This window comes from Felis catus, chromosome F1 (assembly GCF_018350175.1).
Source record: "Felis catus isolate Fca126 chromosome F1, F.catus_Fca126_mat1.0, whole genome shotgun sequence".
NCBI lineage: Eukaryota > Metazoa > Chordata > Mammalia > Carnivora > Felidae > Felis > Felis catus.
In genome coordinates, this window is record NC_058384.1 from 15,193,618 (window position 1) to 15,218,726 (window position 25,109).

General features: G+C 39.5%; 1 protein-coding gene and 1 long non-coding RNA gene across 4 annotated transcripts in view; one reads left to right on the forward strand and one right to left on the reverse strand.

Annotated features, from left to right (window-relative positions):
- The window catches only part of LOC123382735, a 543,574-nt gene that overhangs the window by 414,171 nt on the left and 104,294 nt on the right, over nt 1-25,109 (forward strand). The window lies entirely within an intron of this gene.
- Nucleotides 4,366-23,298, reverse strand: TNFSF4 (TNF superfamily member 4; the record flags this gene model as incomplete). The annotated part of the gene is given in 3 exon segments (NM_001079828.1): nt 4,366-4,707; nt 6,446-6,494; nt 23,141-23,298. Coding segments are annotated over 3 exon segments (544 nt in total), but the record flags the coding sequence as incomplete, so codon positions are not given.

A 25,109-nucleotide genomic window follows, 5' to 3' on the forward strand; every position in this document is an offset into this window, starting at 1 on the left:
GCTAGTTACTAGGAACTCTAGGGAGAGGTTCCAAGCCACCCACATACTCTGTGAGTGAGGCTACTGCCAGTGAAAGAAAATTATAGATAGATAGATGGATAGATAGATAGATAGGCAGACAGAACTAGGCAATTTCAAAGCACTGCCAAAAATTTAATTTTAGAAACAGGGTATATTTAAGACAAAAACAAATAAATGTGCAGAGAGATTTGAAATCCCCAGGGATTATATTTTAGTGCTCATAACATCTCAGGTTGATATTTTTTTAAATACTACTTTTTATAAAATATGTAATATTTTAAAAATGACCCAGTGTAATCTTTATTAAACATTTACTTTGAATTTAATAAGAAAACTTCTATATGTCTTTTTCTGAAAGTATTAAAAATGTGGCTATTATGAAATTTCTTTTTCTCATTTTTTTCTAGTTAAAGTAATTTGAAGCTTTTGTTCAACTGACAGAAAGTAAGATTCTCCTATGAATTGGGTCAAAATGAAAAAGTGACACTGACAAGAACTTAGACTTTTTCCAAAACCGTGATAAATTCTTCTCAAAAACCTGTGTTTCCTTTTGTAAGACATGATCCAAAATTCTCAGTTTTGTCTTTACACCTCCAATATTTTATCCTCAAACTACCCATTAATCCTATCTCCCACAATGACCAAACACAAATTCCTGTCTTGGAAAAATAGAATATGCTCAAACAAAGAAATGAGTGAATGAGTGCCATAACCATAGTGGTAGCTCCTTGTCCCCAGAAAACACCATGAGAAGTCCTACCCCTTTGCCTTTGTACACACTGTTCTTCCCCAGCTATGTTCTCCTTCCGTCTTCTCCAGTCTAAATCCTACAAGGCTCTTCCATTATGCTTCAGTGATCTCTCATACTAAACCCCATAATTCCTTTATTCCTTTGGCACTTAAAGTGACTTTTGTAAATTAATAGTTACTAGGTATTGAGACCAACCATGTTTCAGACAATATGTCGGGTACTCTCAGGGTCACAAAACTCCAGAAGGTATGTATTAATATCCCCATTTTACAGATAAGGAGAGTAATAAGGTTTAGGATGTAATTACTACTAAGGAGAAGGGACATAATACTCAAAGAAATCATCCCAGGTTTAGAAATGAGGCAAGAATTCCTGAGAGAAAGAAGAACAGTACATAGTAGAATTGTATTTGAATCAGTATCATGAACAAGAAGAGGAGCCCTAAGGACTTCTAGTGAATATCTTTTCAAAAGCAAAGATGGAATTTGGATAGTTGTATCCCCGGACATAGTTCCGATGGTTGAAATTGGAAGCAGTTGGGGCGCCTGGGGTGGCTCAGTCGGTTAAGCGTCCGACTTCAGCTCAGGTTACGATCTCGCGGTCCGTGAGTTTGAGCCCCGCGTCGGGCTCTGGGCTGATGGCTCAGGGCCTGGAGCCTGCTTCCGATTCTGTGTCTCCCTCTCTCTCTGCCCCTCCCCCATTCATGCTCTGTCTCTCTCTGTCTCAAAAATAAATAAAGGTTAAAAAATTTTTTTTAAATAAAAAAAAAAAGAAATTGGAAGCAGTTAGGAAACTGGAACACGTGCCCCATCCTTCCCTCATCAAGGAATTAGCTGATCATAACAAAGAAAGGAAGAGAAGGATAAATAAAAACTGCAGCACTTTAGCCAGTAGTGAATTCTGAAATCTTTTATTTGTTTCCATGTAAATATCAATATTATTATTAGCTATATTATTAATATCAATATTAATACTTCCTGAGAGCCAGAAAAGCACTAACTACAAAATTATGTCTTAAAATAGGGGACCTGCCCATTATGCTTAAGAACAAATTATGATTTTGGATCAAGATTGGAATCCCTTAAGCCATCCCCTAAACAGAAAGTTACTAAGTAACGATTGCAGCTGCTTTTTGAAAGAATCTTCAAGAAGGCTGAGTGAAGATGTTAGTTTGTCTAAGAAAAAAAAATCCAAGGCTATACATCTTGACTCACAGCAACCAGTATGTAGACATTTAGTATGTACATTCACAGTTAGCACTATAAGATTCTAAAATGATCATTTAACAGGAGAGGAAAACAGGATCCAAAAATGGGAAGTTACTTGCTTAAGGTCACATAGCTAGTTACTGACTGAATCAAATTAGGTTTTCAATCTCCTGACTTTTCATTCAGCTCTCTTTCCACAAAACTTTGTTGTCTCCAAAGAAGGATTAATTATCTTTCTGAAGGAATGACTTAAAGAGGACAAACATATTTGGATGGGTAGAGTGGAAGAGGGGGTGAAGCTGGTGCATGGCAAAATAAAATCCCTGCATGGCCAAAGGAGGCCAGCATGGGAAGAGCAAGCCACATGTACCCAAAGGGAGTGGGCATCTGTGAGGAAGGACCATGACACCAAAGACAGATAACCCACAGAACAATTATGCTTAGGCCTGGAATGTGCATGTCCAGGAGAAATATAGTTAGACATTTCAAACTTTAAAAAGTAAATATATATATTCTTAAATATTATCTAAGTCATAAACATTTACTTATTAGATATCACCCATTGAGTAACTTCAACTTTGCAGACCATAGTCAATAACAAAGAAATACACACACACACACACACACACACACACACACCCTACACACACCGACACACAGAGATTTAAATTCTCTGAGTAGTTAAGACAAATGTCATAGAGTATCTTGCTCAGAACAATTCATGTAAAGCATTTAGCCCAATGCCTGGTCCACAGCAGACCCTCCACTAATGTTTACCTATGATTATGCTCATGGTCATGATCATGATCATGAGTATGTGACTGCCTTGGCAGCCACTCAGAGCTTGGTTACTCTTATGCACAATTTCTCTTATTTAGCTTCTTTTTATGATGCATCTTTGTTTAGCTTCTCTCCATAACAGATTAAAATAGAGGGTGCAGGAACATAGGTGGACATAGATAAAACACATGGAAAACTGTGTTAAATAGATAGGAAAAAGTCAAAATGTAATTGAGGCCATTTAGTGTAGGGGCACACTGCCTTCCACCTTTCTGGAGATCCTGAAGATATCACTGTACAATCACTGTGATGACACAGAACCATCCAGAAAGATTCTATGTTATGTTATACACTCTATTTAAAATGGGAGAAGAAGATTGCTGCCATTTAAAAATTTTATCAAAAATTTGAGTTCTTACAAATCATCTGGAAGTTTGTCCACAGTGCCATAAGCCTGATGCATCCATAGGGATGTTTAAATTAAAAATAAGTGGATCTTTTCCCCTATTGGTATTGGCTGATTATTGGTCATTCTAGTCTCAATTATCAATGTGAGATCATATATGATATGACGGTGTTTGTAGACAGATGTCAGTATTTTTCATGTAATAGCTTCTCAGTGTCTCAACATAAATTTGTGTTTAAGAAAAGAATTGCTTCATTTTTTAAACTAGCAATGTGGTATACATGTACAAGAAATGGAGCTGATTGTATATTCAGCATAAGCAGGAGAATGCACATGGGTTGCTTTGCCTCCTGCTTATGTCTTTTCCTTCCCAGACTATTTAAATTCTTACTGACTTTTACCCTGAGATGTCCAGTTTCACTGCTCTCCCATGCGATAAAGATAACCTTCACAATAAATTATCTTGCTCTCCCGAGTTTGGAAAAATCTCTTACAGTTTTCCTGAAGTTTCTGATTACATTTTTCATAGCATCTTTGAAGGGAAATCTCTATTAATTACATTGGAGGCTGGAAAAGCAAAGTGGCAAAGAAAAAAAAAAAAAGCCCAGAGCACAGAGTATTCTTTAGCTGGCTGTCTTCAAGTCCTGGCAGCTGTTCTCAAGATGATTTTCCTTTTGAACTCCACCAAATGAGAGAAGTATTTAGGTACTATGCAAATAGCAACTAATTTCATCTTGGAGAGATACCACCTTTGACAGATTCATGTCCCCTTCCTTTGTCCTCTTCATTTTGATAAAGCCAGATGTCAAATTTCCAGCAAAGGGTAGTCAAGTGTCTTTTTCAATAAAGAAAGTTTATTATGACAATTTCCTGATCAATAGAAATAATGTGCCTTAAGGAAGGGGCACCTATTTTCTCATTTTTGTAGAGGTAACTAGTAAGCTTGACGCAACCATCAGGGATGAGGGATAGGTGATTTAGAAGATGTGAAGATAAATAAAGTTAATTCATATGTAAAATTAGTTTTAAATATCCCTGAGTTAGGGGATCTGCTTCTGGTCACATCCCATGTGGCCATATATGGGGGCTAAGCTAGGACGACTTCTCCACTCCCACAGAAGAATCAGAGTCCTGTCCAACCCCAGTTCAGTGTTCTTGCTGGTGCCAGGCTTAGGTGCAGCCCTCAGGTCCTCAGTAGGCACAGAATCCACCAGGAGTTTGAAGAATGACAATCAATTCCCCACCATTCACCTGGATGTCTTTGTAGGAGGTATTGTGAGTGGTCACGTTAAAGTAGACTTTGTCCTTAAAAGCTAGATGGGCCACTCCAATGGAGTCGACAGATTTGACCTTGCTCAGGGAGAAGAGAGGTTTCCGACCCTTCCGGTAATAAAGGCTGAGGCTGAGCTCCTCAGAGAAGTAGCCCTTCAGAGAGATGAGATAGAACCCATCACAGTTGATGATGATTGAGTTGTCTTGCACCTTCATGGTTTCATCCTTGTTTGGGGACGTGATGATGCAACCTGTCCCATTCCCACACTCTAAGGAGGGAAGGGCAAGAAGAAAAAAAAAATAATGATTTCTTAGCACAGCATTGGGCAACAATCTTCCAGTACATCTAAAAACATATGAAGAGAACATGATCCGGAAAGATTTTTGAAAAGAATAAAAGAAGGAGAGCATTGTGTTTCCACATGAGGGTTGGAGTCTGCTTTACCTGGGGAATGGAAGAAGAGGCAAAGCTAATACTAGTGGCCAAGAGGATTTCAGAACGGAGCTGGATGCAAAGACTAAGAGGTTGGAGCAATTGGCAGTGGTCGCAACAGACCAGTGGTGGGAAATGGCACTTCGAAGTTTCTCTGATTTTTCAAAACCAGGAGGTGTTGCCACTTCAGTGCTTCCTTCCTTTTTCAATGAATAGACAAGGGCAAAGGGTAGCAGGAGTGCCCCTGCCCAGGGCCTGCACACCCCATTCACACAAAGCAATTGCTCTTAATGCTGCCCTATCCTCTCTCCACCTGACTGTGAAGTGCAAGTTTGCCACATGCCCTGGGCACTGGACTTATCAACAGCATTTACTACTGATCTTTGCTAGCAGTCACTTAAGTTCGATAATGCCGCCATGCCCGGAATGTCTGTGGGCTCAGTTCTGCTCGATACGATGTAGGTGTAAGAGTTCAAGAACACAGACCTGCTTCTCCATTTTACCTTTTTATTGCTAGTTTTTCCTGGAAAGTGCTTTGGGGAAAGTTACTACCACAGGAGAGAGAAGATAAAGGATGGGGGAGGACACAGATTGATAGCTTTGGTAGCTTTGTGTAGGGCCATTCCAAGTGTAAGGCAAAAAGACTAAATTTCTTTTATTTCTACCTCAGCCACAATATCATTGTGAATGGCCAAGCAACCACATCTCAGATTACCCACTCTGGTCCATGTCCCTTAGTCATAGGAAAGAATAGTCCCCACTCTTGGGCACAATTCAGTTAATTCTTGATTTGCATCAGGCCCAGGTGGCATAGTTTAAATTGAAAATGAAGACCACTTTTGGAGGGCAAGATATACTTCCTTTCAGGCAAATGAAGGGAATGAATGAAACAAATGAATATCCATATAGAAACTACTGGTGATTGTCCTAATACTAATCATGGATCCAAATAATGCTCTCCTAATAGTGGATCACCTTGCCTTCATATTTGGGATCTCCCAACTCTCATTAAGACAGAATATTGTCCTATAATCAACTTAGTGGGAAATGATGTGTCGGAAAGTCATCCTTTAGTTTTCTTACCTACGAAAAATGAGAATAATTCCTATTCAGAGGTTTCCTGAGAGGCATATAAAGTGATTAATAGTGACAAGCATATATTTGGTAACTAATTACTCCCTTTTATTCTTTATACATTTTCTTTGTCCCTAATGAAAACAGCATGCAGGCTCTAACAATTGCAGGATTTCATATTTCCCAAAGAATAGGAAGAGATCCTGTTTGGGGGAAGAAATTAAGAGACTAGAAAGAAGATTCATTTAAAAGCATGAATCAGGGGCGCCTGGGTGGCTCAGTCGGTTAAGCATCCAACTCTTGATTTCAGCTCAGGTCATGATCTCAAAGTTTGTAAGATTGAGCCCCACATAGGGCTCCATGCTGGCAGTGTGGAGCCTGTTTGAGATTCTCTGTCTCCTTCTCTCTGTGTCCCTCCCCTGCTCACTCTCTCTCTCAGAATGAATGGATAAACATTTTTTTTTTTAAAGAAAAACATGAATCAATTGAACAATACTTACTGGTAAATTGTACTTTGATACTTTGAATTGGAGGATACTGAGGTGGCACCTGATGGAGGAAAAAGGATATATTTTTAGGAAAAAAGGTGAACAAATGAAATTGACAAGTCATATCCTATGAAGCAGAAATGCAGGAGCTATAGAAGGAATGACTTGACGAGAGACCATTTTTTCTATGAAGATTAGACCCAGACTTGTACCTGCTCCCTTGCTTTCCTATAACATTTCCTAAGATGAGCCAGGAGTATTCTGTCATGCAAGCATCTAAGATCTGTCCTCACCTCTGCCAAACCCATCTCTAGTATATTGTTTTGTCTCTCTGAGCCCCCCTTTCCCATTTTGGATAACAGAGCATTTAATAGTCATCTTGAGAAATCCATTCAGTCAGAGATCCCCTCATGCAGAAGGCTGTGGCCAGTCATTCCACCATGGCCACAAACTCCCAGGATGCACTGGGAATGAATTCTGGAAGCTTCCTGGCTACTTCTTCTTTCACTGCAACACAGGAGTAAGACTATCCTGTCTTCAGATCATACGGACCATAGAAACTGGTCTAATCCTTCAGAATTCAGTAGATTTGAGTGCATATATTTCTAACATTGGCTCTTTCTCTTTTGTTTAATGGCTTGAAAAACCTAACTTGAACCAAGCGAGTACTCAACAGCAAGAGAGGTAAAATAATGAAGAAAGGAAGCCTGAATAAATGAAATGTCTATAGTAATATGATGGTTAAAAGAACAAAGCAGTTCAATACAGAGCAATCTCCAAAATACATGAAGTGAAAAAAAGGGGGCAGAATCATGTATAAAATATATTACCATTCACGTTAAAAAATATTAATAATTCTTGTATGGGCATTAAATATATCTGAAGGAATTCTCAGAAAATGGATCATAAATATTGCCTCTGGAAAATGGAATTGGAAGCCTGAGGTCAGGAATGGGGGGGACATTTACTTTTCATGGTCTACTTTTTTTATATTTTTAAAATTTTGTACCATATGCTTGTATTACCTACTAAAAAAGGAAATTAAAAAGAAAAACAAAAAGCACCACCTATTGCTCCTGCCTGGAACAACATCTCTTCTCGCAGATTATTTTTGGCAAGACATTTTGCTCAAAGGCATGGGGAGGGATTTGTTTTCATACCCTGGGGTGTGGAATCCCTGCTTCCCATTCTCCTGGCACACCAGTGGCTGCAGTCAAGCAGATTGCACTGGGGACTGCCCACACACATGAGGAATCCCCTACTTCCCTTCTAAGCCTTCTCATCACAAGCCTTACCAAGCTGAAACCAACAGGCAGCGTAGGAAGAAGGGAGAGCCTTTCTGAGAGCTGCCAGTGGTAAGCACATGGAGAGAGCTGTTGATTTAGGATGATTTGAGAGTCTGTCCCCTCCATGAACTATTTGTGACAGCTAAATTAGTATCCTTCATGCTTAAGGCAATGTTCTGGAAGAGGGCCTCTCAAAGGGCATATTACATTATCACCATAATCCCCTGGATAAATAAATGCTCCCAATGCTCTCTAGCTGGTTGGTCCCAGCATGAATGGCCACATTTCAGCATGCAGCAACCTTGGTTTTAATGTCAGCGGGGCAGGTACAATGTCATCCCAGGCAAGTTTCATAACTTTCCTAGAAGTCAGTTTTTTCATCTTTAAAAATTACCAGAAGATCACAGGCATTTCTTCCAGCATTAACTGTCCATGATTTGGATTTTAAAAGTTGCAGTGCTAAGTCAATTTTAATAAAAGAGAAAAACATGAAGGCTCTTCATCCAAGTTTACATCAAGCTCTGAGATCTAAAAGCCCTCATGACTTAATTATTTGACTGATTCTCCAAACACTCCCTGCAAATCAAAGGAAGTTCTGAATGTTTTGAAGTACCCTTACGAGAATGCAAATTGGTGCAGCCGCTCTGGAAAGCAGTGTGGAGGTTCCTCAGAAAATTAAACATAGACCTACCCTATGACCCAGAAATAGCACTGCTAGGAATTTATCCAAGGGATACAGGAGAATTTCTTTATATAAAGAAATGTGGAATATTACGTGGCAATGAGAAAAAATGAAATATGGCCTTTTGTAGCAACGTGGATGGAACTGGAGAGTGTGATGCTAAGTGAAATAAGCCATACAGAGAAAGACAGATACCATATGGTTTCACTCTTATGTGGACCCTGAGAAATTAACAGGAACCCATGGGGGAGGGGAAGGAAAAAAAAAAAAACAGGTTAGAGTGGGAGAGAGCCAAAGCATAAGAGACTGTTAAAAACTGAGAACAAACTGAGGGTTGATGGGGGGTGGGAGGGAGGAGAGGGTGGGTGATGGGTATTGAGGAGGGCACCTTTTGGGATGAGCACTGGGTGTTGTATGGAAACTAATTTGTCAATAAATTTCATATAAAAAAAAATGAAGTACCCTTACGAAGTAGGGGTGGTTATAACCAAGAGGACATTCTCTGAGACCAAGGAAAGCCAACGTGACTTCCTCTCTAGGGTAGATCTAACAGAACTCCAGGCTCAGGTTTCCTGTTTCTTCTCCTGAAGATTGACCAATGTTAGACATTTACATATTCTCAGAAGTTTTCTTACTGGCATCAATACCATTAAGCCTAGGAAATGTTGTAAAATAAAATAATATTCTCCTTTCCTCTTCTTCTGTGCCCTTCCACTTTTCCCTTCGTCCTCCATATTTGATTCTTCACACTCACTACCCCACTGCCCTGAACCACCCTCCCAACAGACCCTCCATTGCCTGGCTCCAACCTCCTTGTCAAGCTTTATTACCACACATATCCTTTCCATGTCATACGCTCTAGCCAACCATTTTCTCCAATCTTTTTGCCCTTGACTAGAGCCTGGTAGGATGAGACAGAGAGCACAGACTGGGGAGTCAGATTCAGTTCAAATTGTGACTTATCTAGCTCTGTGTATTTGGAGATATTATATACTATTTCTGAGCATTAGTCTTCATCTGTGTGAAACTATGGCATAATAATTGCTATTGGAATGTTCCAGGTGACTGTGAAGTTTAAGTAAGAAACATGTGAAAGCACCCAGCAATCAGGCTGGCGAGCATTTGAAATATATTTGCCTCCTTTGTTCTCTCTGCCAAAAATGTCCCTCCATCTGTGTCCATCCATCAAAATATCACCAACTTCAAGGCCTAAATCAGGAACTGATTTTTGGCTTCTGTACTCGCACAGTGAGTGTTTAAAGTCACTCTGTTCACATGAATGTTTATAGCAGCTTTGTTCATTATTTTCAAAACTTGGAAGCAGCTAAGATGTTCTTCAGTAAGTTAATGTATAAATACACTGTGACATATCCAGACATTGGACTCTTAGTGCTGAAAAGAAATGAGCTATGAAGCCATGAAAAGACATGGAGGAAACTTAAATGTATATTACTAAGTGAAAGAAGCCAATCTGAGAAGGCCACATACTGTATGATTCTGAATACAGAACATTCTGAAAAAGACAAAACCATAGAGACAGTTAAAGATCAGTGGTTGCCAGGTGTTAGGGAGCAGGGGGAGATGAGTAGGTAAGTACAGAAGTTTCAGAGTAGTAAGACTATTCTGTATGACACTGTAATGGTGGGCACGTGCCATTATTCATTTGTTAAAACCTATAAAATGTACAGCACCAAGAGTGGATCCTAAGGTAAAAAACAAAATAAAACAAAAACTCTCTATTGACTTCCACTCTACCACCATACGTCTCATCTGCTCTACAAGACTATTTAGCTGTACGACCTTGGGAAATTGGTACTAACTTGCTAAATTTCAGTTTTTTTCACCTATAAAATGGAAATAATAAAATCTATATCTTAGAGTGAAAGAAGATTAAATAATATAATGTTTGTGAATTTTCACCACATGGCCTGGAATATTGTAGGAGTCGACAAATGTCAGCTGTTATTTTCGGATGCACATGGAAGACAAGATCCATGTTCTTAATTTATTCAGCACAACACTACTCAAGCCTTATATATGAGTATGAAATGAAGGAATTATTAAAATAGTGAATAAAGACTATCAAAGTCCCTGAAATATTAGCTCTTTGGCTCTCGTAGCCCAAAGAAACAGTACAAAAGCATCCGGGCCTAATGAGAAAGAATTACCAGAAAACAATCAGAAGATATTTATTTTACCCACATACAAACAAACATGGTCTTTTTTACCATGATGAAAAGCAAAATCCTCAGATCCTTTCCAGATACTAAAAGAAAAGGGAAAATAGCAAAGGTCTCAGAGAGCTTCCATGTAAGAACAAGCTGGAAAGTCTGAAGAACCCACATCATTCTCAAAGGTGAAATCCAAACTCATGTAGGTCAAGCACATCAGAAAAAGTATAGTCCTGATGTTGGAATGAAGTGGTCTCAGAAGCATAAGTATAAAGGAAATCGTTTCCTTGATGCAAACAAGAAATGTTTGTTCTACTGAATCATTTGGTAGTTGATTGAATAATATGATTGTCATATTATTTGGTGGTTTGAAACAGCATCAATAATTACTGAGTATCTGCTGTGGGGCAGGCATTCATTCAACTCTGGGAACAGAAAGGAATAGAACACACAATTCTTAGTTTTGACAAACATATGCCAGCTGAGGAAATAAAACCCTCCCTCTACATAAAACCTTTGGGAAACATCAATAGACAGTGTATGCGAAAAAGTTCCAGAGAACAAAAAAGTCACTGCAGGCTTTGGCAGCTCAAGGAGAAAAAACTTGGACAGAGGCCTTGAAAGAGAGAAAGGGACCAGATAAGCAAAAGACATTCTATGGAAGAAAGGTCTAGAAATGAGACCATTCTTGGTATTCAAGAAAAAAAATAAAAATTCACTAAGAACTTATAACATGCCATGCATTAGGTTGTTCTTTCTCAGAATCATTACCTCATTTGCTGCTCAAAATAATCCTATTAAGTATGAATAATAACAACCCATGTTTTGCAGATAGGAAAATGAGAATCAATGCTCTTAAGAACTTGCTCACAAATAAACAGGTATTAACTTGAATTTGGTTGAACTCCAGTCCCTGATAATAACTTTTCACTTTATCCTATATTATCTTAAGAGAAAAAAAAACCACAAAACCTATGAAAACATTTGTCAGAGGGTCCAAGATTAATTTGAATTATTTTCATCATAATACTAATGAGGAATAAATATTAGGTTTTACACAGTTGTCAAAATATTCATATATATCTCAAAATATCCAGAAGTTCTCCAGAAACAAAGCTCTTCAGACAACTCTACAAGGTCGTCTGTATCGTGCAGGTTGGCAAAACTTCTAGTGAGGCTCTGATTAGGTTCAGTTGTCCTGGCATGGAGCAGCAGGCCCATGAACAAGGACAAAGTAGGAAGCAAGCAGGTGCTGCAAACAAGAGCCAGAATTAGGTCCATTCCTGGCCTCTCTTAGCATCTTGAGCACTGAACTGTCCAAGAACATGGTTGGGACATATCTGATGGCTAGAGTTTGCCTAGCAGTCCGTACCAAGTTCCCAAAAATGTGATGCTTCATTCAAGGGCTCATCTTGGGAGAGTGTGAGTTTCTAATTCTGACTCACTGGGATGTGGCAGGAGGCTGCCACCTTTATACTCATTTGGCATTTGTCCTGGAGAGGGGCATCTGTGGCAGGAGGGAATGATAGTCATCAAATATGAAAGCAGGAAGTGGGCTCCACTCTTACTATGTGGGCCTTGCCCTTCCTCACTTGATGTCAGGCTACAGTGTCAGGATCCTACGTGGGAGTGCGCTGGGGTGTGAATCAGTGTTGGATGGTGGGGAAAGAGATCTGTAAGGGGTCTCCCCAGTTGACCATGCCATCTCGCACTGAATGTGAGCCTCATCCACCTTGGGCTGCATGTCAGTAGAGAAGACCTGAGAGCTCATGAAAGCACAACCTCACAAGCTGTTGGTGTATGTCTCAAGGAGCCTCTGAAAAGAAAGATGGAATTTTCCATACTTAACTCTTTACAGTAGGCTGGGGAGGTAGACTCTCATCCTGCCGCATGTGTGTGTGCACTCGGTGGAAACAGCCTCCTTGCAAAGGGAAGGGCCCGCCTCTAATCGGGGAAGTTCACGAACCCACTCAGAAAGGAATGAGAAGAATGGGCAAAAACTGGTACTTTGGCCAGGGAGGCTTCTGTATTCATAAAACCATATCCCCAAAGGTACATTTCTTAGAGATGAAGAGGTGTGGCCTTGAAAACCTCTTCTAATAAAGAGTCTTTTGTGGGGGATTTAATGAACACAAAGAAGAGCTGTTTTAATTGTCATCCAAACACTTTCTCTTGCTCCTCCCCACCTTTCACCGTGACTGCTGGCACCTTTTTGCTGTAATTTTTCTCCTACTATTTATTCTCTTCCCAACTACACAACCCATGTGAAATCCTAATGTAGCCTGCTTTCTCTAACCACTTCCACTCTTCCTGCCAAACTTACTTAGTAATGGAGATCTCTCAAAGAGCCATTTACTGACCCTCTCCTATCTCAGAGAACAAGAACTGTGGTTCCATTGTCCTCAGTGCTTAGCAATTAACAGATTCCTAAGAGGAATCCAGGTATTCAGGTAAACAACCAAATGAAGCATAAGCATCCAGGTGACATGAACATACCTTCAAAATTATATGACTGACCTAAGACAACCAATTATATCCCCAAGGGAAGGGTATTCTTGTATCTGGGTTTCCCTTTCCAGATTAACTGGGGAAGTCCTTAAAGTACATTGGCAGAGGAGTCTACCAAAACATTTCTAAGAACACCCTTCTTCACTCCAATGATTAAGTCTCCACCATAATATCCTTGTAGAAGCCTAGTCTCTAAGCAACTAGAAGGCTCTGTTAACAATGTACCCACTGTATGATTATGAGTCTTACAATGCATCAAACATAATGGCATTCAGTAAATAATGTTTGCTGAGCTAAGGTGGAACTTAGCCCCTTAGACTATGCCCAGACCTTAGCTAGTGGCTACATAATCACATAATCACATAGAGCTGACACTGGCTGTAGCCAACATTATACACTGCTCAAGGTTTTTTGAAATTGCCTCATTCTTCCTTGAGTACAAAGGGAAGAGCAAAATTATCACAAGCAATATATTTCTATTTGAAGTCACTCATTCCCCATTTCACTTGCTATACAAAAAGGAGGGATTGTTGCCTTGGGAGGGCAACTTAGTAGAACCGGACAAGGCATTCGTCTGGGAATAGGAACGCCTGGGTCTGGTTTGAAGCCATCTATAAGTCCCTTCTCTTTCTCAGTTTCTAATTTCCTCATCTTGATGTCCAACCTCAGTTAAACTGATGGAAAAAGCAGTAAGAAGTGCTTATTCACACTGTGGAATAAATAATGCCCATGAACTCTTCCATGTCAGAGATTCAGCAAATCACAACATTCAAGAGAAACCCTGGGATATTGGGTGATAAGAAGACCTTTGAACGGATTTTTTCAACACAATAAATCCCTCTTCCTTAATAAAAGCAGTAGGTCTCCTTCTCAAGTGACTCCTTCTGATGGTTAGTGAACAATCAAAGATATCTCTAGTGTTCTTTGTGCAGTGAAGCTCTTAGCCTCATTTGCATGAGCCTAAATAATCCTCAACCTGTATTCTGCTGAAAGCTGGGATTGGTAACTTATAAAAATCATCATGGGATGATCATGGTGGTGACAATGACATCTTAAACTAAAGCCTTTCCTAATAGGTATAAAGATAGGTAGTTAGGTAGAGATATAGATGATATAGATATAGATATAGATATAGATATAGATATAGATGTAGATAGTGGAATATTATACAGCCATAAAAAGGGTGAGATCTTGCCATTTACAACAATATGGATGGACCTAGAGGGTACAATGCTAAGTGAAATAAATCACACAGAGAAAGGCAAATATTGTATGTTTTCACTCATATATGGAATCTAAAAAGCAAAATGAATAAATAAATAAAAGCAGAATCAGATCTATAAATACAGAGAACAAATTGATGGATGTAGGGGGTTCAGAAAAATGGGTTAAGGGGAATAGGAGACAGGGGCTTCCAGTTATGGAATGAATAAGTCATGGGAGTAAAAAGTACAGGAATGTATGGAGATAGGTGGTGAACACAGCAAATATATAGAGAGGTTGAATCACTCTGTTGTACACCTGAAACTAATGTAACATTTTTTGTCAACAAAACTTGAAAAGTTTTTTTAAAAAAAACTAAAGCCTTTCTTTTAAGGAATGGAAGAGAAGTAAAGCATCTAATGCAAAAGAGGAGTGTGCTCACTTTATACTCCCAGTCAAGAAACCAGGTACTGACATAGGTAGATAGCTTTCTGTGAAGCTTCTTACTGAAGTTTCTCACTGTACCCTATGTGGTTATCCAGTACGTCTCACACACTGTTATTGCTTCTTTAACCATCTTGTTTCCCCACTGTGTTGGAAACTCTGGGAGGGCAAAGAAGACCATATCTCACTCACCACTGTTTCCTCAGTGTCTGACAGGAAAATAATAACCATAGATATTGTTAAACAAGTAAATGAATAAGAAGTTTGTAGTGGTTTGAATAGTGTCACCCCCCACCCCCCCACCTTTCATGTCCATCTGGAAGCTCAGTTTGTGACTTCCTTTGGAAATAGGGCCTTTGCAGATGTAATTAGTTAAGTTACATGGGACCAACTAGATTAGGGTGGGCCCTAAATCCAATATGACTGGTGTCCTTAAAGCAAAAGGAGAGGACACAGTGGTACACACATGGAGATGGTGAGGCGAAGATGGTGACAGAGCTTGGGGTAATGCAACTACAAGCCAAGGAAGATCAAGGACTCCCGGGAGTCACCAGAAGCCAGAAAGAGGCAGGGAAGGACTCTTCTCTAGGGCCTTCAGAGGAAAGGCTTCTCTATGGCCCTGGAAAGACTTTGACTTTGAACTTCTACCATCCAGCACTGTGAGAAAATACATGTTTGCTGGTTTAAGACACCTAGTTTATGGTAATTTATCATGGCAGCTCTAAAAAACTAACACATGATTGAATAGGTATTTACAAGCAGTGGCAAATCACACTTTCACATTAAAGTAAATCTTTGAATCAGAGTCTGACGGAATTACAAAGGCCTAGGGAGATTATGTAGTCTAATCTCCTTATAATTTAAAATAATAATAATAATAATAATAATAATAATAAAAGAGAGAAAATCGGGCTCAGAAAAGAAAAGATGAGCTAGTACCCAAATTGAGGTCCCCTTTCTCATCTATGAATATACCAGACATGCAATATTCCGTCTTATAAAAACAACCATAAGGTATTATGCAGCTGTTAAAGCTTCATTGATCATGTTACCTACATTGGCATAAATAGATTTAACTCTCTTTCAGAAAAGAATCTTCCTCCTCCATACTAGGTCACAAATCTTTCCCTCAATTTCTCCTCAAAAACTACGAATGCCAGAAAAGGAAACAAATTTTAAAACAGCCAGACAAAATTTGTAAAGCCAAGAGTCATGAAGTCTTAGCCAAGTGTAATGGAAAGAGACAGGACTAGAATTTAGACCTTGTCTTAATTTCTAACCTTGACTTTTCTATGTAAACCTAAGCAAGTCTCTCAAGCCTCACATTTTCTCATTGAAAAACTGGACACAAATATGTGTGTAACTGCCTTCAAGGTGGTAGTGAATTAGTGAGGACGAAAGTACAGAAAAGATCTGCAAAAACAAGGGGCTGTTATTGGAAATAACAGTAGGAGTGACAGCCCTCAGTTATCCCTCCAAAAAGATCTTGGCGTTCCCAGTCTTCATTGTACCGTATACAGGGCCAGGTTAGGAACTTTTGGGGAGTTTGAAGCTAAAAACACTAAGCACCCAACACATGAGTATTTCAAAATTTATTTTATATACAAAACATATATTTATAAATTTATAAAATATATAAATATAAAATATATAAATATATTTTATATATACTTAACTGTACAGTATGTGTTTTACAACTTATTTTATAACCCAGCAGGTTTTTATATTTGCCCTTAATGACTGTTTTTGCTGCTTGCTTTCAATTTATGACACTCTCATCTTCATCCAGATCTTTGATGGTTTCTCTGGCTCTGCCGTAGCTATACCTACAGGAAAGCCAGCCCTGAGGGTACACCATTTAAACTCACTGGACTCTCACTTCCCCACATATACAGTTTGCATTTAGGGAATGAAGGAAGCATTACTATCATATATAATGCTCACTACATTAGTGTTGGGAGAATTAAAGTTGAGTCTACTGTCCATTTTTCTATCGGTCAGAGTATGTTCTTAAATAGCATTTACATGTTACCAAAGCTAGACAAATTTATACAATTAACAAGCCACCTAAGCTACATCTTAGAATGAAAGGTCTGCGGAAAGCAAATTTGATTATGCTAGCCCTATCCCCAATGTTTCCAGTATCATGAAAAAGATAGCATGCTTTTTCTAGACGTAATTTTTGACTCTATTTGGCAACCAAGTCATTGGAGAATTGGATAAAATATACCAAACTGGGGGGGGGGGGGGGAGATGGAATAGGCATGTTCTAAGTGTGTCATTTTAGATCTCTGAACCACTTTCGGATGCTAACCCGATAACACTGTTATGCCTTCATAAATTTCTCCCCTTTGCTCTTCTTTTCTCCCACCCAGTCGTGGGCTCTCACTTAGAAATCCATGTTCAGAAATGCTAGCACTATTACAAGGGTTTTGGGACTTGTTTTTAATCCTAAAAATTACAGTAGCAAAGTCAGTGTTCATGAAGCTAAGGTTAACCTTAACTATGATACGCTTTCTGAGGTCACGGGGTGTGCATACGTGTGTATACATGCCACAAAGTAAACATTTTAGTGGCCCTAGCCTTATGGAAGCATGTTCATGAATAATAATAATAATAATCTTAGCATTTACAAAGCTCTGCAACACAACATTTGCTCCTCACAACAACCAAATTCTGATTTTGGAAATGACGAAACTGATGCTCTGGGAATTTTACAGAATTTACCCAGGGTCATGAAGTTAAAAGGCTGGACTGAACCAGTCATCTAGTTTCTGGTCCAGCACACTCTCCTGTATATCAACAGCTCCTCCAAAAGTTTGCGATGTTTTGTAATTTCATGTAAGGAAGTGTTTTGATTCCTTCATCTGGAAAGATACGGACATCAAAAGTATGGATGGTTACAAACAAAACACACAAGCTATAGGGTGTCGGGACCATCTATTTCACCTGGGACTGGGAAATAACCTTTCTACTTTGCAGTTCAGTTGTTTATTTTCACTCACCAAATATAACATAAAAACAATATTGCAGGGGCGCCTGGGTGGCTCAGTCGGTTGAGCATCCGACTTTGGCTCAGGTCATGATCTCGCGGTTCGTGGGTTCGCGCCCCGCATCAGGCTCAGTGCTGACAGCTCAGAGCCTGGAGCCTGCTTCGGATTCTGTGTCTCCCTCTCCCTCTCCCTCTCCCTCTGCCCCTCCCCTGCTCACACTCTGTCTCTCAATAATAAATAAACATTAAAAAAATTAAAAAAAAAAGAAAACAATATTGTACATGGCTTCTCTAGCCTAGATGTCTCCAGAAGATTAATGTTCATTTTCTATGAATGAAAAATCCCTGAAGAGTGGAAAGCTGCAGTTTCTGTAAGAGTGAAGGGCACAGAAGTAATTGCTACTAAAAGAAATAGAATTGGAAGGGCAGGATGGTCAGCCCTGGGCAAGGCTGGGTTTACTTAGTGCTGGTAGTTAGGGGCTGACATCAGAGAAAAGGAATCGGGAGATTATACTCTTGGGTCTATACCAAGCTTTCCAGATCTCCCGTGCATGTGTGGATATGTTTGTTTCTGTATCTGTATATGTATGTGACATTTTCCAACATGATCTCTCCAAATTACTCTGTCCTATTTTGAATATGTGGGTGAGAACATGTAGCTAAAACTTTCATTTAGGAAATATCATCACTGTGTAGAACATGTATCTAAGTTTTTCACTGAGAAAATATCATCACTGTGTAAATAGTCAACAATATTAGGCCCCCGGGTACTGTTCATCCTCTTACACATGGATCAGCACTTAGCTTCCTGAGAAATAGGCTCTTTAAAAATAAATAAATAAATCTGAGAATGGTTAGTTTTACTGTGGTGCCCCCTAGTGCCATATGAGATTTGATTCACTTTCTGTATTTGCCAATAAGTAGGCCACACAGTAGAGAAGCGAAATTTGGAGAAGCAACAATTTTAGTAATGTTTCCTGTATTTTCTTTTGCATATTAATAAATAAATGTGCCCCTTGGCAAGAGTGACAAGACCCTTTGTGATCTGCCCCCGCCTAAGTTTTCAGCCTCATCTGCCACTTTTCCCTATGAACACTTCAACCATTCTGAACAAGGAAGCCTTCTGCCCCTACCCAACACCATCTCTCTTGTCTGTTTAAAGAATTTCCCCTCTTTGTTCTAATATCAGCTGAAGCATTACCTGATCCCCGAGCTTCTACCGTCTCTGAGTTTATGGGGTTTTATCTCTAGATAGGCTATGTCTAATGCCTGCTCAAAAATCCAAAGATTCTGTATGTTTTTACCAGTACCTCCCCTAAAAACCTGAAAAATATTTAATGACAAATCAGTTCAATCCTTCAGATATTTCTTTTCAATTCTCACAGAATTGTTTATGAAATGCAAACTCAGTTGTATCAGAAATCACTTATTTGCATGTTATTAAAGTATTTCTAAAAACTTGTTAGGTTGCATGGGGACGCATTTAAATTGAGCTAATCTGAGACAAGATTTTTCAAGCAAAAACACCTCTTTTTCTTCCTAAATGATACAAATAAAAGTCCAAGTTATAGCCTGACATTTCATCAATAAACTGTGAATTCTAATCCTGGGCATTGTTGGTACAGAAGAGGTCAATTCACTTTCCAAGCATCTCCACTTTTGTTCTTCCCACCAGTAAAAGTGGAAGGAATGTAAAACTTTCACTGGGGGGTTGCTGAAGAATCATCACTAAAAAAAGGACACCTGGGTGGCTCAGTCAGTTAAGTGTTGGACTCTTGATTTCAGCTCAGGTCAAGATTGAGCTTGGTGTCAGTCTCCGCTAAGTGTGGAGCCTCCTTAAGATGATCTGTCTCCCTCTTTCTCTGCCCCTTCCCTGCTCACACATGCAATTTTGCAGGTTCTCTCTCTCTGTCTCTCTCTCTCTCTGTCTCTCTTTCTTTCTCTCTCTCTTCTTCTATCTCAAAACTAAATTATCACTAAAAGCCCTCACCTATATAGAGTGCTATAGTGAAGGTGGTATAAATCTCATAAGAGCCCTGGCTTCAAAAGCCCTGAGACACATGGATATAATTTACACAAACTCCATGCTTCATAGGTCAACTTTTTTCTGCCATTGTTCCCAGATGAAACTACAGATATAGTTGGGAGCCTGATATTTTAAATGGTAGTCCCAATAAATATCTAAAAATGTCTATTGGCTTTAGTGACAGAAGCACTCAATTTTATAACTTGTGTCATGAATATTCTTCTAAAGCATCCACTTCTTTCCCCTTTCTAAATAAGGCATTTAGCTAACCCATATTAAGTTATCTGATATGTGTATGATATGTGAATAAGTACAAGTTACAAATATATGTGCAACTTTGATTTCCCCCAGTCCCTTCTTAAGAAGCATAAATCCATAAGCTTAGACACAAAAACCTGTTTACTTATATTTTGTATTTCTTAAATCCTCATAACCATTCTACAAATATATATATGAACTACATACTCACAGGATATTGAGCTGTAAGAGATCTTTCTGTTCATGTGATCCAACTGCCTTGTGTTAAAATGAGTAAATCAAGGCCCAAAGAGGGAAGTTACAGAAGGAGTGGGTAAGATCTATCTTTCTTTCTCGCATCTCAAAAACTCAAACTTCTGCTTTTCACGTAAGTAAATAAAACTCAACAGAGTGGTGAGAAAACAAAAGGTTATTAAATAAACTTGATTGAAGAGAAAGCCCACTGTCAAATGAAGTTTAATAGCTATATCTGTATTTTTTTACAGACCTCTACATGTAGGCAGTTATTTTATAAAGCTAAAAGTTAAATCTAGGAAATGAAGAAAAATCATGATTATTTTCCAAATATGTTTTCCTGCAATAAAATAGATCCAGTTTAACTGGAAAAATGATCAGCATTTCAGCTCACTTTCACCCTTTAAACACATCACTGGCATATCATGTGGTTTTTTTGTTTTTTATTTTATTTTAGTGAGAGAGTGTGTGTGAGTGGGGGAGAGGAGCAGAGAGAGAGAGAGAGAGAGAGAGAGAGAGAGAGAATCCTAAGCAGGCTTCACGCTCAGCATGGAGCCCAATACAGGGCTTGACCCCATGACCCTGGGATCACGACCTGAGCCTAAATCAAGAGTCGGACTCTCAACTGACTGAGCCACCCAGACACCCCTGAAATACCATGTTTTATAAAAGTAGGGGTTTGATTTACATCACCACCAACCCCATCCTTCAACCCCATTTCAACCAAAATTCCAAACAGTCTTATCAATGAGTTTAGGAAGGCTACCAGTCTATGTCCCTTTTTCAACAGCTACTCTACACACTTCTCTCCTCTCTCTTTCTCTCTCTTTCTTACATGCACACTCACACACACACTGCCGCCACAACCATTTGATCAAATTCCGGGGAGAATACACATGACCCATCTATGCTATCCTTCCCCCTTTTAGACTAAATGAGATTAAATGTAAGGACCCATTATGCTGCCCTTGGGCCTACAACAGTACAAGAAATTATGTTAGCTAAGACAGTCTAGCTAAGAAATAAGAAAAAAAAATTAAAGGTAATGTCAAGTAAAGAATTTCAAATATATGTGCCAGAAAAAAATTTTGTATCCTGAGTATATGAGAGCACATTTCTTGAGAAAACAGCTCTAATATAACATACCTCCTGGGTCTTTGCTTCCATTTCTGTGCCAGGACCACAGAAAGCTAATTCTCTCCTAGCGATGGGCTCACTGTGAATTCGAGCATCCTAGAAACTCGTGCTTATGTTTCCTTCCAAGCTCTGTTCACCTAGTCACTGGGTGATTTGCCAGAAAGGACCCCTCTCCTTCTCAGCATCTCCTAGGTATTGACAGTCCAGGGCGGCCCTGCCACCAGCTGGCTATAGAGCTGTTTCACCTTTTTCTCTTTCCTGCTCAGAGCCCTGGTGCAATTGTTGAGCCTTGACTGGGGCCATCTGTCTTGTCTTTTTATCATCCCACGGTGTAAGGAAATATGTAACACTGTGGTTGTTTGAAAAGCACTCTCAGGGCTCCTAGACCTGGTGAATGCACTCAGCTGTTCTATTTTTGGTCATTCTCTTTGTTTTCTTCTCAGAAAAGCCTAATTCCGGTCTATGTCTTAGGCATCCTGCCATGGACACGTTGCTCCTCCCCCAGCCCTCCCCTCTAATCGCCTACTCTAATTTCACGCAAGGGGCTCTGCACAGAGAAGGAAATGTGTGGCAGGATGAAGAGAGGACTGGCACCTTGTGCTCGCTGGTCTGCAGACCTGACGTGACACCAGCTACGCTTCTGGAATTTAGGAACATGAGCCCTCTCTGCGGTACAGTGATCACAACCGCACTCCCGCCGGCCTCTATACACCAAAAACCCCTACTTCCGGTAGACAAAGACAAGCCCAGGCATTGGCTAGGACTCTGCTTATCTTCTCCTGGTCTAATTTAAAGTACCCAGTCTCTGACATGGCCATCAGAAATGTAAGCTCCTACTGTCTCACCTTTCCCAGGGAGAGGCTTTTCCAACCCAAAGCAGCCTGCCAAGGAAACAAGAATGATCAGACTGGCCCCAACAAGGGACCATGGGAAGATTATACATTTATTTCCTTTTCAGTGGAATCTCTTGTAGTCAAGAGCATCCTTAAAGACCTAATAATGTTTGTAGTTATAAACAAGTAAATTTAAAAAATAATGTAAAATGGATCAGAACAAAGAGAAGGAAAAAGAGAAAGAATATCTGCATTAAGTGGGGGAAATACTTAGAAAGATGATCACCCACTACACAATGCATTGGACAAAGTGGGAAGAAGACAAAGTGATGTCTGTAGGTTGTGACTGGCAGAGAATAGCTGAAATACAATCTCTGATTAAGTTGGTGGGGTCATCATTTGGCCATGTGTGCATATGCACGTGAACATGCACATCTCTGCCCTTAAAAAACACAGGTTAGCTATTTAAAGGAACTTAATGTTGGTACCTTCAGCATTCTTCAAAAAGCAAATCACCTATGGGGTTTATGAATACAGTGGAAAGGTGGAACTGGTCCCTTTCTTGTTTCCTTTTTATATTAATCCCCTGATCAGATGCTTACTAGCAGAATGGGTAAAGCAAGTATAGCAGTGGCTCCATGCTTCAAAGCGACAGCTCATAAAGGAATGTCAGGATTCTTGCACTGCGAGGAAAAGAAGAATCCAGAAGCAGTGCCCATGCTCTACCTCCACTGTGCCCCACCACTGCCACTACTGAAAAGAAGGAAGGAAAAGAAAGACAGGAGGGTGTTTGACCACACTTTACAATCCCTGAGGGGCAGGTCGGGGGGCAATCAGGAATTTTGACATCAGACTATTTCCAAATGACTGTCGCTGCTGGAGCTACCATCATCACAAGCTGGAGGAAACAAAGGGCCCAGTGGAGCATCTTACCTGGGAAGCATAGAAGTGCAGGCAGATGTAGGTGAAACACAGGAGCAGCCCCAGCCCCTGAATTACAGCCGCCACCAGCAATAGCTTGTTGCTCTGGAATCTTCGCCCTGGTGCGTTTCCCACATTCTCATCCAGGGGTTGGACCCCTTCCATCTTCACAATCTGGATGCAGGGAAGATGAAAACTGTAACAAAGGGGAGCCTGATGGAGGACTGACCTCTTCCTCACAAAGAAGGAGGGGAAGGGAAAACAAAGCTTATCAATCAGAAAACACACAGAGGTCCTGGGACCAGAGATAAGAGGCAATTGAAAGAACAGAGCACACTCTCTCAGTTTTAACACTGCAGCTTCTGCAGGCAGGCGGGGGAACTTCTTTGTGACTAATCTGAATTTCCCCTTTACTTTCTTTCTTTTTTTTCTCTGGGCTAACAGGGAGTTGTTTTTGTGGCATTCCAGTTCTGATTTGAGTGACTGCGAAATGACAGTCATAAAAGTGTGCTAATTTCTTAATTTCTCATTGCACCAGTAACCAAATTGTGGGTCACTTGACAGAGATAAAAATCATGATCCGTTGATGGAGGAGTTCCTCTATCCCTTCCCTGAGATGTCTTAAATTGTAGAAGAGATTTAAGGAAAATGTTGGACGTAATTTCTCATCTGCACTTTATTAGGTAACTAAGCATTGAGCCATCGTACAAATATATATATGCATATATATAATATTTTTAAATAATTACATATATATTATGTATACATATATTTTTTAAAAATCACACACAGACCATTCTTTAAGTGAAAGAGAGAAAAGAAGAAAATAGGATGGTGGATCAGGTAGCAATAAAGGAGGGAGATCCTCTGATTTTAGTACATTATATTATAATAAATTAACTGGTATATATCAAGCATCCACTATTGTCAGACACTGCGCTAGACAGCCTTACAGTCTTTTTCTCACTGGATCCCTTGAGGCAAAGTTAGAAAAAGCTTATATGATTAATTTTAAGTATAACAGAAAAGAGGCAGAAGAGTATCCTGACGTTTTCCTCTTCCTTCCACTTTTCATTTTCCCCCTACATAACTTTTGCATGAATGAAGAAATTAATTGATTCAAATAGGCTTTGAGGATTGTTCCTTCCTTTGAGGTTAGGGGTGGGACTCAGAATTTGGAAAGTAAGAGTATCCTACCAATAGACGGGCACTACTTACCCTTTAGTGCTGAGATAAATGATAAAAGGAAATAAGTCATGTAATGATTTAGAATGTCAAGTCCAAACTGACAGATATTTCCTGAGTACTTAGTAAACCCAATGCTGTACTGGAGGACAGGGGTATGCTGGGGAGGGGATGTTTAAGGCACAATTCTGTCTCTTCTCTGAGCAAGCAGGTCTCTCTAAGCTCCCGATGAGCCATTCAACAGATACTTAAAGAAAGAATGGAGGAGGACTATTTTGATATTAACAATGTAAGATGCCATATCAATTTAATTTTAGAGAAAGTGCATATGAGGGAAATGGAAAATAAATTCATGGGTGCAGCATTATTTGAGGAAAGTATGGATTAATATCCTCAATATAATAATTATGCCTTGCACTTGGAGAACATCTTGGTCTTCAAGTTTTTGTCTGAAAGATAAGGTAACAGACACTTTGTCATAGACTCCAAGCCAAAATTAGAAAGCAAGTTCCATTGAAACTTATCTCTAGCTAGTTATTCCTATGCGCAAAGTATATATAACATACAGGGTATAGAGGAAGGAAGAATGAAAGAAATAATTGTGTGTAGAGCCCAATTCTTGTGTAATAGTTGATAGTCATAAGTAGACATTAGACTCTACGTATTTACTCATTTATTGTCAAAGCCTAACAGAATCAAAGGAGAAAAGCCTAAAATACTGTCTGAAACTATAAAGACTAACTGACCAAGATTGTACAAAAACTATTAATGCTGCAATCACAGAAAATGTTTTTAA